The sequence below is a fragment of the Asterias amurensis genome, chromosome 6, assembly GCF_032118995.1.
Source record: "Asterias amurensis chromosome 6, ASM3211899v1".
NCBI classification, from domain to species: Eukaryota; Metazoa; Echinodermata; class Asteroidea; order Forcipulatida; family Asteriidae; genus Asterias; species Asterias amurensis.
In genome coordinates, this window is record NC_092653.1 from 24,829,442 (window position 1) to 24,842,739 (window position 13,298).

General features: G+C 41.2%; 2 protein-coding genes across 2 annotated transcripts; both read right to left on the reverse strand.

Annotated features, from left to right (window-relative positions):
- Nucleotides 1-2,821: 2,821 nt before the first annotated feature.
- On the reverse strand, nt 2,822-4,518 carry LOC139938878 (beta-4C adrenergic receptor-like). The gene has a single exon (XM_071934526.1). It carries the CDS (start codon nt 3,893-3,895, stop codon nt 2,822-2,824), a length of 1,074 nt encoding a protein of 357 aa, XP_071790627.1. The 5' UTR covers nt 3,896-4,518.
- Nucleotides 4,519-8,661: 4,143 nt separating this feature from the next.
- Nucleotides 8,662-11,908, reverse strand: LOC139938613 (thyrotropin-releasing hormone receptor-like). The gene has a single exon (XM_071934206.1). It carries the CDS (start codon nt 11,386-11,388, stop codon nt 10,192-10,194), a length of 1,197 nt encoding a protein of 398 aa, XP_071790307.1. The 5' UTR covers nt 11,389-11,908; the 3' UTR covers nt 8,662-10,191.
- Nucleotides 11,909-13,298: the final 1,390 nt, after the last annotated feature.

A 13,298-nucleotide genomic window follows, 5' to 3' on the forward strand; every position in this document is an offset into this window, starting at 1 on the left:
GCTATTGGAAGTGCCACACATAAGTCCCTTATCTAGAAACATGCTCTGATAAAAAAAGAAAAAACAGTTGGAGTAGAAGTAAAAGGGGGTTGGCCAACCCTACACAGTGAACAATTTGTCCTTAAGCCATTGGGCTGCTCCAAGTGGAGATGTTCAAGGAGGCAATTCACGAGAATTAATACAAGGGTTTTTGTTGTTATCTGCACCTTATCAATCTGCATTTATGTTAACACTACTGGTTCCCAATGTCCACTATTGGAAGCACCACAAGTCCCTATGTCTAGATGCTGGCTTTAAAAAAAGAAAGAAAAAAACTGTTGAAGTAGAGGTAGAAGTCAGTGGGTGTGTTCGTTCAGCTTTGACGTCATTCCGGGGCTCACCCGGGTCAGCCCCCAGTGCCCTGCTTGTGGAGTGGGTCACTTGGGGCTGGCCCCAGGTGCATGACGTCACTACGGGAGCGGTGAGTGGTCGTTCGTTTAGCTCTTGTCAGGGGCTCACCCGAATGAGCACCGCGGGGTAGACCCAGGGAAGCTAAACAAACGCTAACAAAACTAAGCAATGCTGTTTGTATCCTTACTTATTCTGTTCAAAACAATTAAAATTACATCTATACAAAAAAAAATTGCGGGTATTTGCGAAAGGCTATTATATAACCAAGTTTATTATGCACCTTTAACCAGCAAATAAACTCTCTGGAGCCGACATACCTTTGGTATAGAACCATTCGCTTGGTTTAATCTTAAAAATAAAATATATATACAATAAAACTGAAATTTGAAAGTTTCATTTCAAAAAGTTGTCGCGTTTTTTTTTAAGATGGCCTAAGACCGGAGCGATTTTGTCCACGCAAGATGAATACTCTCTAATATGAATACACAGGTCAGTCTGAGAAACGTATCGAACAGTAACGTTTATCAGATTCAAAATTCCGGGGTTAAGACTGATATGCCTTTCTAAATCACATCAAATTGAAACGATTATCCAAATGCTTTATACTATCGGAAGCTGTTGTACTTTCTAACCAAGTCAGTTTGTATTGCCATTTATTTTAGGAGTGCTGATCGCCAAACGTATATACCTTCAATTTATAACATTGCGTACAATATTCATCAATATGTCAAATGTCAAATGTCAAGATGCATTCACGCACCTACGATGTTCCAAGTTTTACAGTTATTCGAAAATTTTTACTTAATCTTAGATGAGTTAAGTAAACCCCCCAAAATAGAGGTATTCATTTTAAAATTGCAACAAATATTTACTACACTATTTATTTATAGGATCCTATACTGTGCGTATGATATATGAATAGGTTACCCCAATTTAATGGTGTAGTATTTACATTAAAAAAGACTGGGAAAAACCGGTGTTAAAATTGTACCATGGGTGTTTGTCACATAATATAGAGAACCGAGAAAGAGTCAAAATAAACATCATTAGGGTGTTAAACAAACACCAATGTAATTATATTTACAGGAATAAGTGTTATTATAACACAATAATATTATATATGGTCACGTTTAAAATATTGTTTTGCATCTATTTTTGTCTATGTCACTACATTCAGTGTTTACATTTTATTTATGCAACTTTGTTCCCATAACAGATGTTAAGTTTGCCGCAGGGATAAAGAATTGTTGGAATATTATTTGTTTTTACCCAGTGCTAACACACATCGGTGTATGGGTAAACTAAAAAATAATAATACATTTGTTCCAGTTTTAACATTAAAGTATCATCCAATAGTTTACAACAGTGCTATATTTACACACACACAACAAGTAAGCATGCAAATACAATTTGAAGAAATGTAAAATATGTACATATTCTCCGCTGGGTATAGATCTATAGTATTTATTGAATACACAGCTGCACTGTTACAATCCGCAGCGTTAGTGATGTTTGCGATCAGGAAATAACGGTTTCATGTTTCATCACTTGTCCTTTTCAATGGTCTTTGACGGTGACCAACCATGACTCTAAACACGAAATATTTCAGTGATTTTTTGTTTATACAAACATCAACACAATTGATTTACTTTTTTGTTTACAGTGAATGTTTAAAATGGCTCATTTCGATTTCTATACAAAGAAGTCAAGCAAAGGTGAAACATAAAAAAATTTGCTTTATATTGTTGGTAAGACTTTGCTCTGTACGCAAAGGTCGTGGATTCCAGTCCCACCCGAGTAGAGTGCTTGTGATTTGTTCACAGAACTCGGGAAAGTACTGAGTATCCAGTGCTAACACACACACCGGTGTGTATGGGTAAACCAAAATGAATACCTTTGTTTTGTACAGTAGTTTTGAATGTACATTTCAGAGACTTGTTAATCTTATTCCATCAATACGGTCGCCTCTGGTTATAACAAGATCCATGACTGTGGGCAAGTTACCTCTCAAAGGCAGTGGACACTATTGGTTATTTAATTAAAAATAATTATTAGCTTTAAACCTTGCTTGTGTGTGACAAGGTTTTTTTTTTCTTTCATAGTTATCTCGCAACTTCGATGATCAATTGAGCTCAAATTTTCACAGGTTTGTTATTGTATGCATGTGGTGAGACACACCGCATATCATATAGTGAGAAGCGAGAAGACTGGTCTTGACAATTACCAATAGTGTCCAGTGTCTTTAACAAGCCTATAATAATAGAGATGAGAGTGCTGAATAGACGTATACAGTTAAGGAAATTCTTTGCACAGTTCGACCATAGACAAATGCAGTTGGATGGTCTCTTGTTAATGGTGGAAGGACACATAACAAGTCAGTGGTTGAACTCACTTGGAAATGGTTTGAAGTGTGTTGAAGTGTTTGCATAGTTTAAGACACCTCTGTATTGTGTGTGTTGCTCGTGAGAGCAATACGGACTGCTCGGCGGTAAGACGGACAGATCGCGTAGTAAATGATGGGATTGATCGCCGAATTGATAAACAGGAGACTGTGACTGAAAATGCGCAAACTATTCTGCAGTTCGTTGATCTGCAGAAATGTCAAACCCCGAAAATAGCTGCCAACGTAGATAAGATTGATAACAGCATACGGGAGCTGGCAGAAGAAAAACACTGATCCGTTGATGATGAGCATGCGGGCGACCTGGTTGCGAACTGCCCGGGCCTTAGCAGACATCCCTTGCTTGCCATCCTCGGGGGAGGTAACGGGACGTGTACTAAGTGTACGTATGATCTGGATGTACATGATCATATTGGATATGAGTGCAACAAAAAACGGCAATGAAGCGGTCAGGTTCCCCACCACGATAGCCCATGGAGCTAGCGGGAGACAGAAGCCGATGATATCCGGTAGGCCGGAGAATTTATCGTCGTCGCTGTCCGGCCATGTCACGCAGAACTTGTCCGGCGAGACGTATTGCAACACGGCAAGGGCGCTCAGGCCGCAGCTCACCGTCCATGTCGCTAGAATGAGTTTGACAGCTCTTTTCTTGGTGTGTGCTGCTATGTGCTTGAGGGGCCGGCAAATGGCAGAGTACCGCTCTGCAGAAACCAGCCATATGGTTCCAACGGAGGCGAAATAGGTGAGAAACGGTATGGAGAATGAAACAGGACAGCTCAGGTTCACCAGTGAGTGGATGTGACTACGCACTGGTGCCGTGAGGTACAAGAGGTAAGATGTGACGGTGAACAACAGGAACGTCAAATCAGCAATGGATAAACTGACCAAGAAGTAGTTGGTGATGGTTCTCATGTATGGCACCCTTGCCACGGACACCAAGAAAGATAAGTTACCCGGTACACCGATTGCCAAGGCAGTAAGCTGGACAGCCAGGGCCAGCGTTCGAGCCCCAGGGCTGATGAGATACGTGGATGCCCTGGCAACATCAGTGAGGTTGAGTTGGTCAAGATCGGAGCAGTTCAAATGACTCGTGTCAACCACCATCTTGAGATGTATAACTGTACTGAAGATGAAGAAATACTGAAGATCCAGAGATACTTCTACTGAAGATCCAGAAATACTTCCGATGAAGATCAAGAAATACTACCGAGTTTCTCACAATGTTATTCGTTATTGAAAACCAAGTACATGTACATGTATACTCCGTATACAGTCAATAAGTTTCAAAAGAGAGGATGTTTAGTTCATGTGTTATAGCAGTATTAAACACACGGCTGCAATAACAAGCACTGACCGTCCGGCGGTGAAAAGGCAGTGTATAGAGCAAGGACCTATCCATACACTTATAACCTGGCACAATTGTGATGCGTCGTGCGTCCGGATATCCCAACACGCAGCGGCAGTGGCTGCAGAAATACCATAACAATTTGTTGAATTAAACTCCTCGCACAAGTACAAGGTTCCGCCGCGCACACGAGGCCGACACACTTGTGTTGTATGCCGCTGAGTTGATGCGATTGGATCGTGACCAAGTTGTTAAATGTGAAGGTATTCAAAGCTGATGAGTCTCAATATACATGTCATGGTCCTCTCTCGATGGTTTAAGTAAAGACAGTTGACGTAGAGAAGCATACCATCACATTATTAGCGCTGCTTGTTTTGAGAGTAAAAACCTTCAGATTCTTCATCTGATGGGAGGACTTTGAGACGATAGCGGGCGCCCTACACGCTGTTCCTTTTCCTGTTCTCGTCGATGGAGGAGAACAACGGATGGGACCGGTGTTTGGGAAGACTGTTATCCCGTTTCAAAGTATCACATTGTGACAGGTTTTGAAGAAAGATTGAAAAAAAGCTGTGGCACATTATTTTATTTTAATTCTTGATTAGCCATGTTCGATTGGTATTCTCATTATAGAGATATTTTTTAAAATATTATTATGGGATATCGCCTAACATCTTTAAGCCAGATTGCCACTTTAAGGTATGGGATGCAACAATTGACTTTACCGACCCAAGTTAACTGTCACCAGGGGCATGTTGCCACCTACTCATGGGGCTGAAACTATGCTGGGTTATACCCTTTACAATTTGTAATCTGTAGGCATGGGTATCATCTGTGGAGGGTAGAGCAGAACGCACTTCCTTCCCAAAGTGCTATTTAATTAAGTAAATTATTTTTTCATATTGACAATGACAGACCGATGTTGTACACAAAATAGGGTTACAAGAGTTTCGTCCTGCCCTTGTTGACCAAATCACTGTCGATTGACACCCCTCTCGGACGAGTGGTATGGTCAAGCTTAGGATACCAAGACAATGAGTTACGATATGGCAATATAAATATCAAAATATACCGTTACGTGTCTTTTTGAAGGATTCGTTCACCAAAAAAAGTGACAACACATAATTCACCCATAACCCCCCCCCCCCCACCACACACCACCTATTTACAATTCCTTTTATATACATGAGCAGGATACCGTGTCAGAAAACAACCAGCAAGTTGTCTGGACAATGGCCATGCTTTCTCATCGAGGCCGAGAAAGCAACCGACCATTAAATAATGACACTTGAAATACAATTATTATCTGCAAAACAAGGTCGTTGGATTCGGAAAACTAAACATTATTTGGTTTGGTGTCGAAGTATCTTTTTTGTTTAGGTAAGTAGGTCAAGTAGGATTTGAAACTTTGCAAGGTGGAAATACGATATAGAAAGGTTTGCGGTAACACCATGTAATGACTACCTCTAATGAGTTGGGGTGGTTCTGAAAAGAACCGTTGGTTCAACTCGACGATTCAAGTAGGTCAATTAAATGAAGAAGGAAAGAAAACACAAATATCATTCGTCTTATCAATTTACTATTCAAATTGATATCATTTAAAGGGGACAACTTAAATAAAACATCAACATTGAAATGACTTTACTAATCACTTCAGTTTCAGCTACAAATAGTTGTTTTATAAAGTATTTTTTGTCCTTCGGCTCCGGACAGAAAACCTCGCCTTCCTTCACTATAAATAGTTCAGGGTCAAAATTGATCCGATTTATGGTCCCGTGGTGTTTGACCCATTTATGAGTCAGTATGACCCGGAGTTTGTGTGTGTCAAAAGACCCGGTAAGGGTCAGAATGACTCAAAACTCGAGTTCAAATCAATGTTTAAAAAACCTCTTTCTCTAAGGTAAGAATTATGGGTTTTGATTGGTCCGATGTGATGTTTGTCAGCTGCACCTACATCCCCGCATGCCAATGTCACTGCACTTCTGTCCAATTAATTAGCTGTATCCAACGAAGTATAAGACATCCCATGCCAAACAGAAGGTCCGGACCCTTGCATGAGGGCTCTATTTCATTCATCTTTCGTGCTGCCTCTCTAAAAATGGTTGCTATTTCTACCTCCATGCTCAGACAAACTGTGCTAACGATGTGTAGTTCATTTGTGGCGTATAATTTTTTCCGGCTTCTATGTCAGCCTGTATGTGTTACCTTTACAATGAACCGAATTATGGAACCCATTTTTCAAACAAAATCCTCTGTTCAGTTGTGAACTGATACGTAAAGGTGTGACAGGAGATTCTGTCCCCTGAGTTTCGGTGTCCCCCCCCCCCCCCATAATATGCAAACTGTGTACAATCTTCCTTCTCCTCAGCCCATGTTTATTTCCCATATAGGGGACCAAATCTCCGGCGGATAGTATACAAATATTGACTGCTTCGAGTGCTATGGGTTAAAACTATGTTCGAAAATAGAACGCTCCGGGGATCACCGAGGGAGTCATAGTTTTTAACCATTGCACGAGTAAAAGCAGTCAATATTTGTTTTATAACACCCCAAACATTTCTAAATACTGTACTATTATTATTAAGTTACAGACCTGAATGCTACAATCCACGGACGCCGCGAATACAGATTGCAAACACTTTTACTTACTGTGTTGCATGTAGTGTCGTGCAAATGGTTACAGACTATTAATTTATTATCCTCAGACACGCAATGGACGTCTGGGTACTGCATGCCGTGTGCTAGTCTGTCGGACTAGCGCAGGGCGCCATGTGCTAGTCTTCGGACTAGCGCATGGCAAACCGACGCAATATCACACGGCCGTCGTCTAGCAAAACTAAGACATGTCATGTGACGCGCTCTAAACCAATGAGCAGGCAGAATACTTGCAAGGGGTGTTATAAATCCCCCTAGGACACCGGCCCACCTCCGACTCGTCAGCCAAAAGAACATTTGGTGAATGCCTATACAATAATATACAAATATTGACTGCTTTTACACGTGCTATGGTTAAAACTACTCCCCGGAGCGTTCTATTTTCCCGAGGCGAAGCCGAGGGAAAATAGAACGCTCCGAGGATCACCGAGGGAGTCATAGTTTTTAACCATTGCACGAGTAAAAGCAGTCAATATTTGTTTTATAACACCCCAAACATTTCTAAATACTGTACTATTATTATTAAGTTACAGACCTGAATGCTACAATCCACGGACGACGCGAATACAGATTGCAAACACTTTTACTTACTGTGTTGCATGTAGTGTCGTGCAATCCGAAATGGTTACAGACTATTAATGTATCATCCTCGTACACGCAACGGACGTCTGGGTACTGCACGCCGTGTGCTAGTCTTTCGGACTAGCGCATGGCAAGCCGACGCACTATCACACGGCCGTCGTCTAGCAAAACTAAGACATGTCATGTGACGCGCTCTAAACCAATGAGCAGGCAGAATACTTGCAAGGGGTGTTATAACAACAGTTACTCGGCTCCAAATCAAAACCGGATTGTAGCCTGCCGAGTTGAGAGTACCTGCTACGCAACCTCGGAACTACGAGTGAATTGAATTCCAGCAAATGCTTTTCAAGGAACTTGCTGCAAGCTGTCAAGTTGATGTCACCTACACATTCAATCATAACGCGTGACTTGCATTTCTGGAAAGCTTGTGACCTAGCCTACAACCAGCATGTTTCGGTTTACACCTCAAGGATTTGGTCGCAAGGGGACAGGGTCGAATTTAATTAAAAACAATTAGTTTGATGGTTTTACGACGATTCGCGTTCATGGACACTTGCAAAATTATAACAACAAATTTATATTTGATTTCTTTTAATGGTTCTTTTCCTCATTAATAGTTTTTATATTACTTGTAAATTATTGTTGGTCATTGGCATGATCAGCGTAATATATGACATGCGGAAAAGGCAATAAGTATTGCACTCTAAAATATCCCGGATCGAAGTTTGAATTTTGGCTTGATTTTTGACCCACTTCTCGGTACTTTGTACACAGATTCCGGGTCATACTGACCAACAAAATGGATCATGGGCGAGTGACCCAAAGTACGGGTCAACTCTGACCCGTGAATGGATCAGACTGAGGGTGAAGATCATACAGATGCGCAGTACAATCCGCTTCAAAACCAACCAAAAGACAGGGGAACTCAACTAGACTTGAGTTAGACTTCACGTTTAGACTTCACGTTTGAAAATCATTGGCACCCCAACACGTATAATTATGCACACCTCATCGTTGGTGCGACCACCATTTTGTCACAAGAGGGCGCTAACAGGTTGGGACCATAAGTCTGATACACAAAAATAATGATATAGACCAAAATTCTATGGCTCAGATAACCCGATTCTGGTTTTTAGTATTTTTCTTTTTAAAATGTTCAAAATTAACAAAGATATCACAAATGGTTTAGAGTTGAACGTTTGAAGTTTCCATTCCATTATACATCTATATCAAAAGATTGTCTGGCTCGTAACAATAGTTCCAATCGTATTGCCCCCAAAAAACTATTTTTATTCCCCAGTTTATAATATTATTTCACAAGTATAATTATAATTTAAGGGCACTTAACATATATTTACAATACATGTATATTATAAATTAATATTTGTTGTCTCCGTGTTGATATAATAATTAAAACCACGCACACAGATTATTGTCATTTGATCAGTTGAACATGGATCATGTCTCGTCCTCTGCCGAACATGACGATCTATCGGCTATAATATTGGAGTCCACTTATGGCTTGGTTGACGCTTTGCAGCGTCGTTCCCAAAAATAAACGTTCCCAACCATATTTCAAAACGAGGCAAGGTCGTGTAACGGCGGACGTGGTTGTATCTTTACATGCAGTCAACCACGTTGTTAAGAAGAGGTTTTTGTATATTTTTCAGAGTGTGGGGTGAACAAGTTTCCGTATCTACATTTTGTTGAATGTCACCAAAATTCAAATGACAAGGATCTATTTATGAGGTGTATAAAATATTGAAAGCATTTCGTTCAAGCATTTTTTGTATCGTTCTGCTGTCAAAACTTCGATGCAAATGGTGAGATGGTAGCTTTTCATTTGTCCACACACTGTTTTGAGTTATCATATACCACCGTTGCAATACCTTTGGCTGATTGATTGCAGAATACAAATCATTCTTCTTTCAAAACTTCGATTCGATGGACATATGGTATAGCTTTGCATTTGTCCACGCAGCGCTTTGAGTTATCACTGACCTTAGCAAGATTTCTTGAGCTACATGGATTTTGCAGTAGTGGGTAGATGGGTCGCAGTGTTCCATGCATGCTATAGTCAGCTTCTCTATACACTCACAAGTGAATGAGCCTGTCTTAGCCCAATTTCACTCTGGTGCAGATTTCGATTGCCCAGTTCTCGTACTGGTGTCTCCATTCAACCTACGTGCATTCAGTATAGTCTAGCTTTTCAATAGTTCATATTTCGCCTTTTATACCAGTGCATCCAAACTCTCTACGACGTTGTTTTAACTATGTACAATATTATTGCTTACTTTGAATTCCAAAAACGTTTGAAACATGTTTTGTACTGTTAAAAACCACTAAACACAAGGGGTTCAAAATGTGCTCCTATATGCACGCACAAAAACACTCATTTCACACATTCAGAAACGAAAATACAATAAGTATAACTTGAGCTTTTCTAATCGAGTACAAAACACGGCATCCAGTGTAGCTGTCCACATGTCTTAAAGTTTTGTCATGCTGGGTGATAAACCCAACCCTCAGCTTGCTCCCTGTCCTCAAAGCATTCATTGTCAATACCATGCAGTTGAAGACTTGGACCCAGCGGCCGTGGCTTCTTTCTCCTGCTAGAAGTAACTTGAGCTTTTCTATACGAGCTGTCCACAAGTCTTAAAGTTTTGTCATGCTGGGTGATAAACCCAACCCCTCAGCTTGCTCCCTGTCCTCAAAGCATTCTTGTCAATACCATGCAGTTGAAGACTTGGACCCAGCGGCCGTGGCTTCTTTCTCCTGCTAGAAGTAACTTGAGCTTTTCTATACGAGCTGTCCACAAGTCTTAAAGTTTTGTCATGCTGGGTGATAAACCCAACCCCTCAGCTTGCTCCCTGTCCTCAAAGCATTTATTGTCAATACCATGCAGTTGAAGACTTGGACCCAGCGGCCGTGCCTTCTTTCTCCTGCTAACGCAGAGTACTTTCTTGAAGGCATTACGGTAGTGACTACTCGCAAGGTTGTAGATGATGGGGTTTATGGCTGAATTCAGAAACACAAGCAGATAACTGATGCTTAGAGGGAGGACCAGTTTCCGGTATAAGACGTTTCTAGGTGTGCCAATGGCCTCTCCGATGACGAAAGCGAGCGAGACGGCCTGGAATGGTGTCTGGCATAAGAAGAACACTACCCCATTAGCAATCAGTAGTCTAGCCACTTGGTTACGTACCTGGAGTGCCTGACTCGACATGGTCTGCTGTTGAAGCTTCTTATTGTCGATTCGGGCGCTGAGACGAATAATAATCCGGGTGTACATGATCATATTGGACACTAGAGCGAGTATGAAGACAGTCACCTCGACTAGATGACCGATTACGAGTCCAGCAAAGGAGACCGGCACGCAGTATCCGAGAACAACCGGGAGATTTCGGTACCTTTTCTTGTCTGGCCACACTGCGCAGTACATGTCAAGTTTCCCGTAGCGGAGCATAACAAGTGCTGCAAGACCCACGCCACTGATACAGCTTCCTACGATTAACTTGGACGCACGAGCCTTGTTTCGTCTTTGAATGTACTTAATCGGGCTGCAAATGGCGTTGTACTTGTCTAAGGACACCAGAGTCACGTTGGCCACCGAGACGAAGTAGGTGACGTACGGCATACAAAACGCACCGATACAGCCCACTATCTTGGCAGTGGTCAGATGAGTTCGTACCGGGCTGGTAAAATAGAAGTAGTAGGTAAAAATGGTGATAGACAAGAAGGTTAAGTCTACCACAGCCAAGCTGGTCAGGTACATGTTGGTAGCATTCCGCATATGCTTGACGCGATAGATCAGATAAATGAAGGCAAGGTTTCCTGGCACACCGACTGCCAGTATGATGAACATAGTCGCTAGGACAATCATGTTGGTAGACGAGTTCAGAAGATATGGCTTAGCAGCTTTCTCCGAAGTCAAGTTCAGCACTGGAAGAAAGCTGCACTCATCATCTTCAGAAACATCTCCAGGAAAATCTCCAGGCCATGAGGTATTATTAAACATCTTGCCGGTGGAGACAGCGCTGCACTTTGTTCTCTCGATCTAAGGCTTATCACTGTTCGTGTAAAAACTAGACTCACCTAATAATGGTTGATATATTTATACTGTTTTCGGGTTGAATGTCTGTGTACTGATCATAGACGGGACCAATTCAAGCTGTTCTAATTAATTCAGCTGTGGTTGTTGCAGACATATTGTTCTCCTGCCATAGGCGTCCAATTATCACAACAAAGCTGCATTCTCTCCGAAAGCTGACAGCAAATTGAATAAATCAACAACGCAGTATCAGGTAATCAAAAAAATTACAGCTGTCAGGAATCATCTTCGTTATAATTGCACAGACAATAGGTGAGCAATATGCAGTCAATATTGAGCAATAGACAGTCAATAATTGACCCAGTGGTTAATTGCGATCGCACTTTGACCATCAGGATACAAGTCATCGGTGTATGTATTAAAGAAGAGTGGACATTAAAACGTCCTCATTGCGTTGAAACTGGATATACCAATTAATGATACTGACGTACTGGACGTCCTCGACTTGCTTTAACTGTGAAAAGTCCATAATCATCACACAAGGAAAAACACTTTCCAAACAGGATTTCTGCTGGTTGAGAGATACGATGGTATATATAAAAATAACCCTCGTAAAAAATGTGTGTTGCTAATGAACCGTATCGCAATTATAGTGTTTTCCAGCACTTTGGCCCTGCATTGCTCAATTGCAAAACAGAGCTAAGGTGAAAATTAGTAAAAGGGAGAGATAACGTCAATATCGTATGATCAATACGTTTATCGTTTTTAATTGATTAATAATCCTTTAATATCGTGCATTTATTTTTCCACGTTATGGTCAGTGGAGTGGAAATAATAGGCGTCATATTAAACTATGTTTAATTAAAAAGCCGCTATTTATAACTGAGATTGTTTTACACACTACGTAAACACAAACCTATCGTGTGCGTGAAAGAATGACGTAACAAGCGTGAGCAATTAATGTGCAACATTGTGTTTCAAGGCAGCCGAGTGTAAAATTGTCATCGGTTTTTAGTCATTCATTGGTTATCAAAGGGAGGAATTACATTCTGCATGAGGATAAGAAACATATCTTTGGGGGTAATTCTAGCAACAAAAGTGTAGCAGTATAATGCCACACCCAACCTAGACTTGACTGAAGTCCCAATCCCATGCCACTGCCAGAAAACTAATGTTTTGTGATGCTCTACATTCCCCAACCTGTTCTCGGGACCACATTTTGACGGCGAGCGCGCACTGTACTGTATGCTACGGTTTGTTTGATAGGAAAGTTGGCGTGATATGCTTAGGGAGATCTCACACGAGAATGGGACTTGAATCAAGTCTACACCCAACTCTTCTCCCCTCACCCAGTCTTCGCGATTGCCAAAGACCTTTATCAGTGTTAAACAGTAAGCCTATCTGGTCTCGATTTTAAAGTGGCAACGAGTGTTAGACCGTGTCCGAATGTGCGGCTACGGCTACAGCTACGGCTAGATGTCCGCGTCATCATGTGTTAAAGTATGGCAGGCCCTTAGCTACACCCTTAGCAACAGCCGTATCCGAAGCACAAGTCGTACTTAAACTACAGAGGGCGCAATTTTCCTGACAGTAACCGGTACTCGTGGATTTGCACGCACGACCTTTATGACGTTATTATTAGAAAGCTGCTGGTATACATTATTGAGTTTTCTTTTCAATTACAGTTATGCTTCGGTTAACATAAACCAATACTGGATACTAATTATAACCAGCAGCATTTTTACAACATAGTTTTCTGTGCATGCAGGTTTTAGTGACACCCCAGTTCACAAAAAGATTGTGTGGTAGAAATAATGTCAATGGCTCTGGCCATTTGCAGACAAATTATTGACAACACTATGAACAAATATTGAATA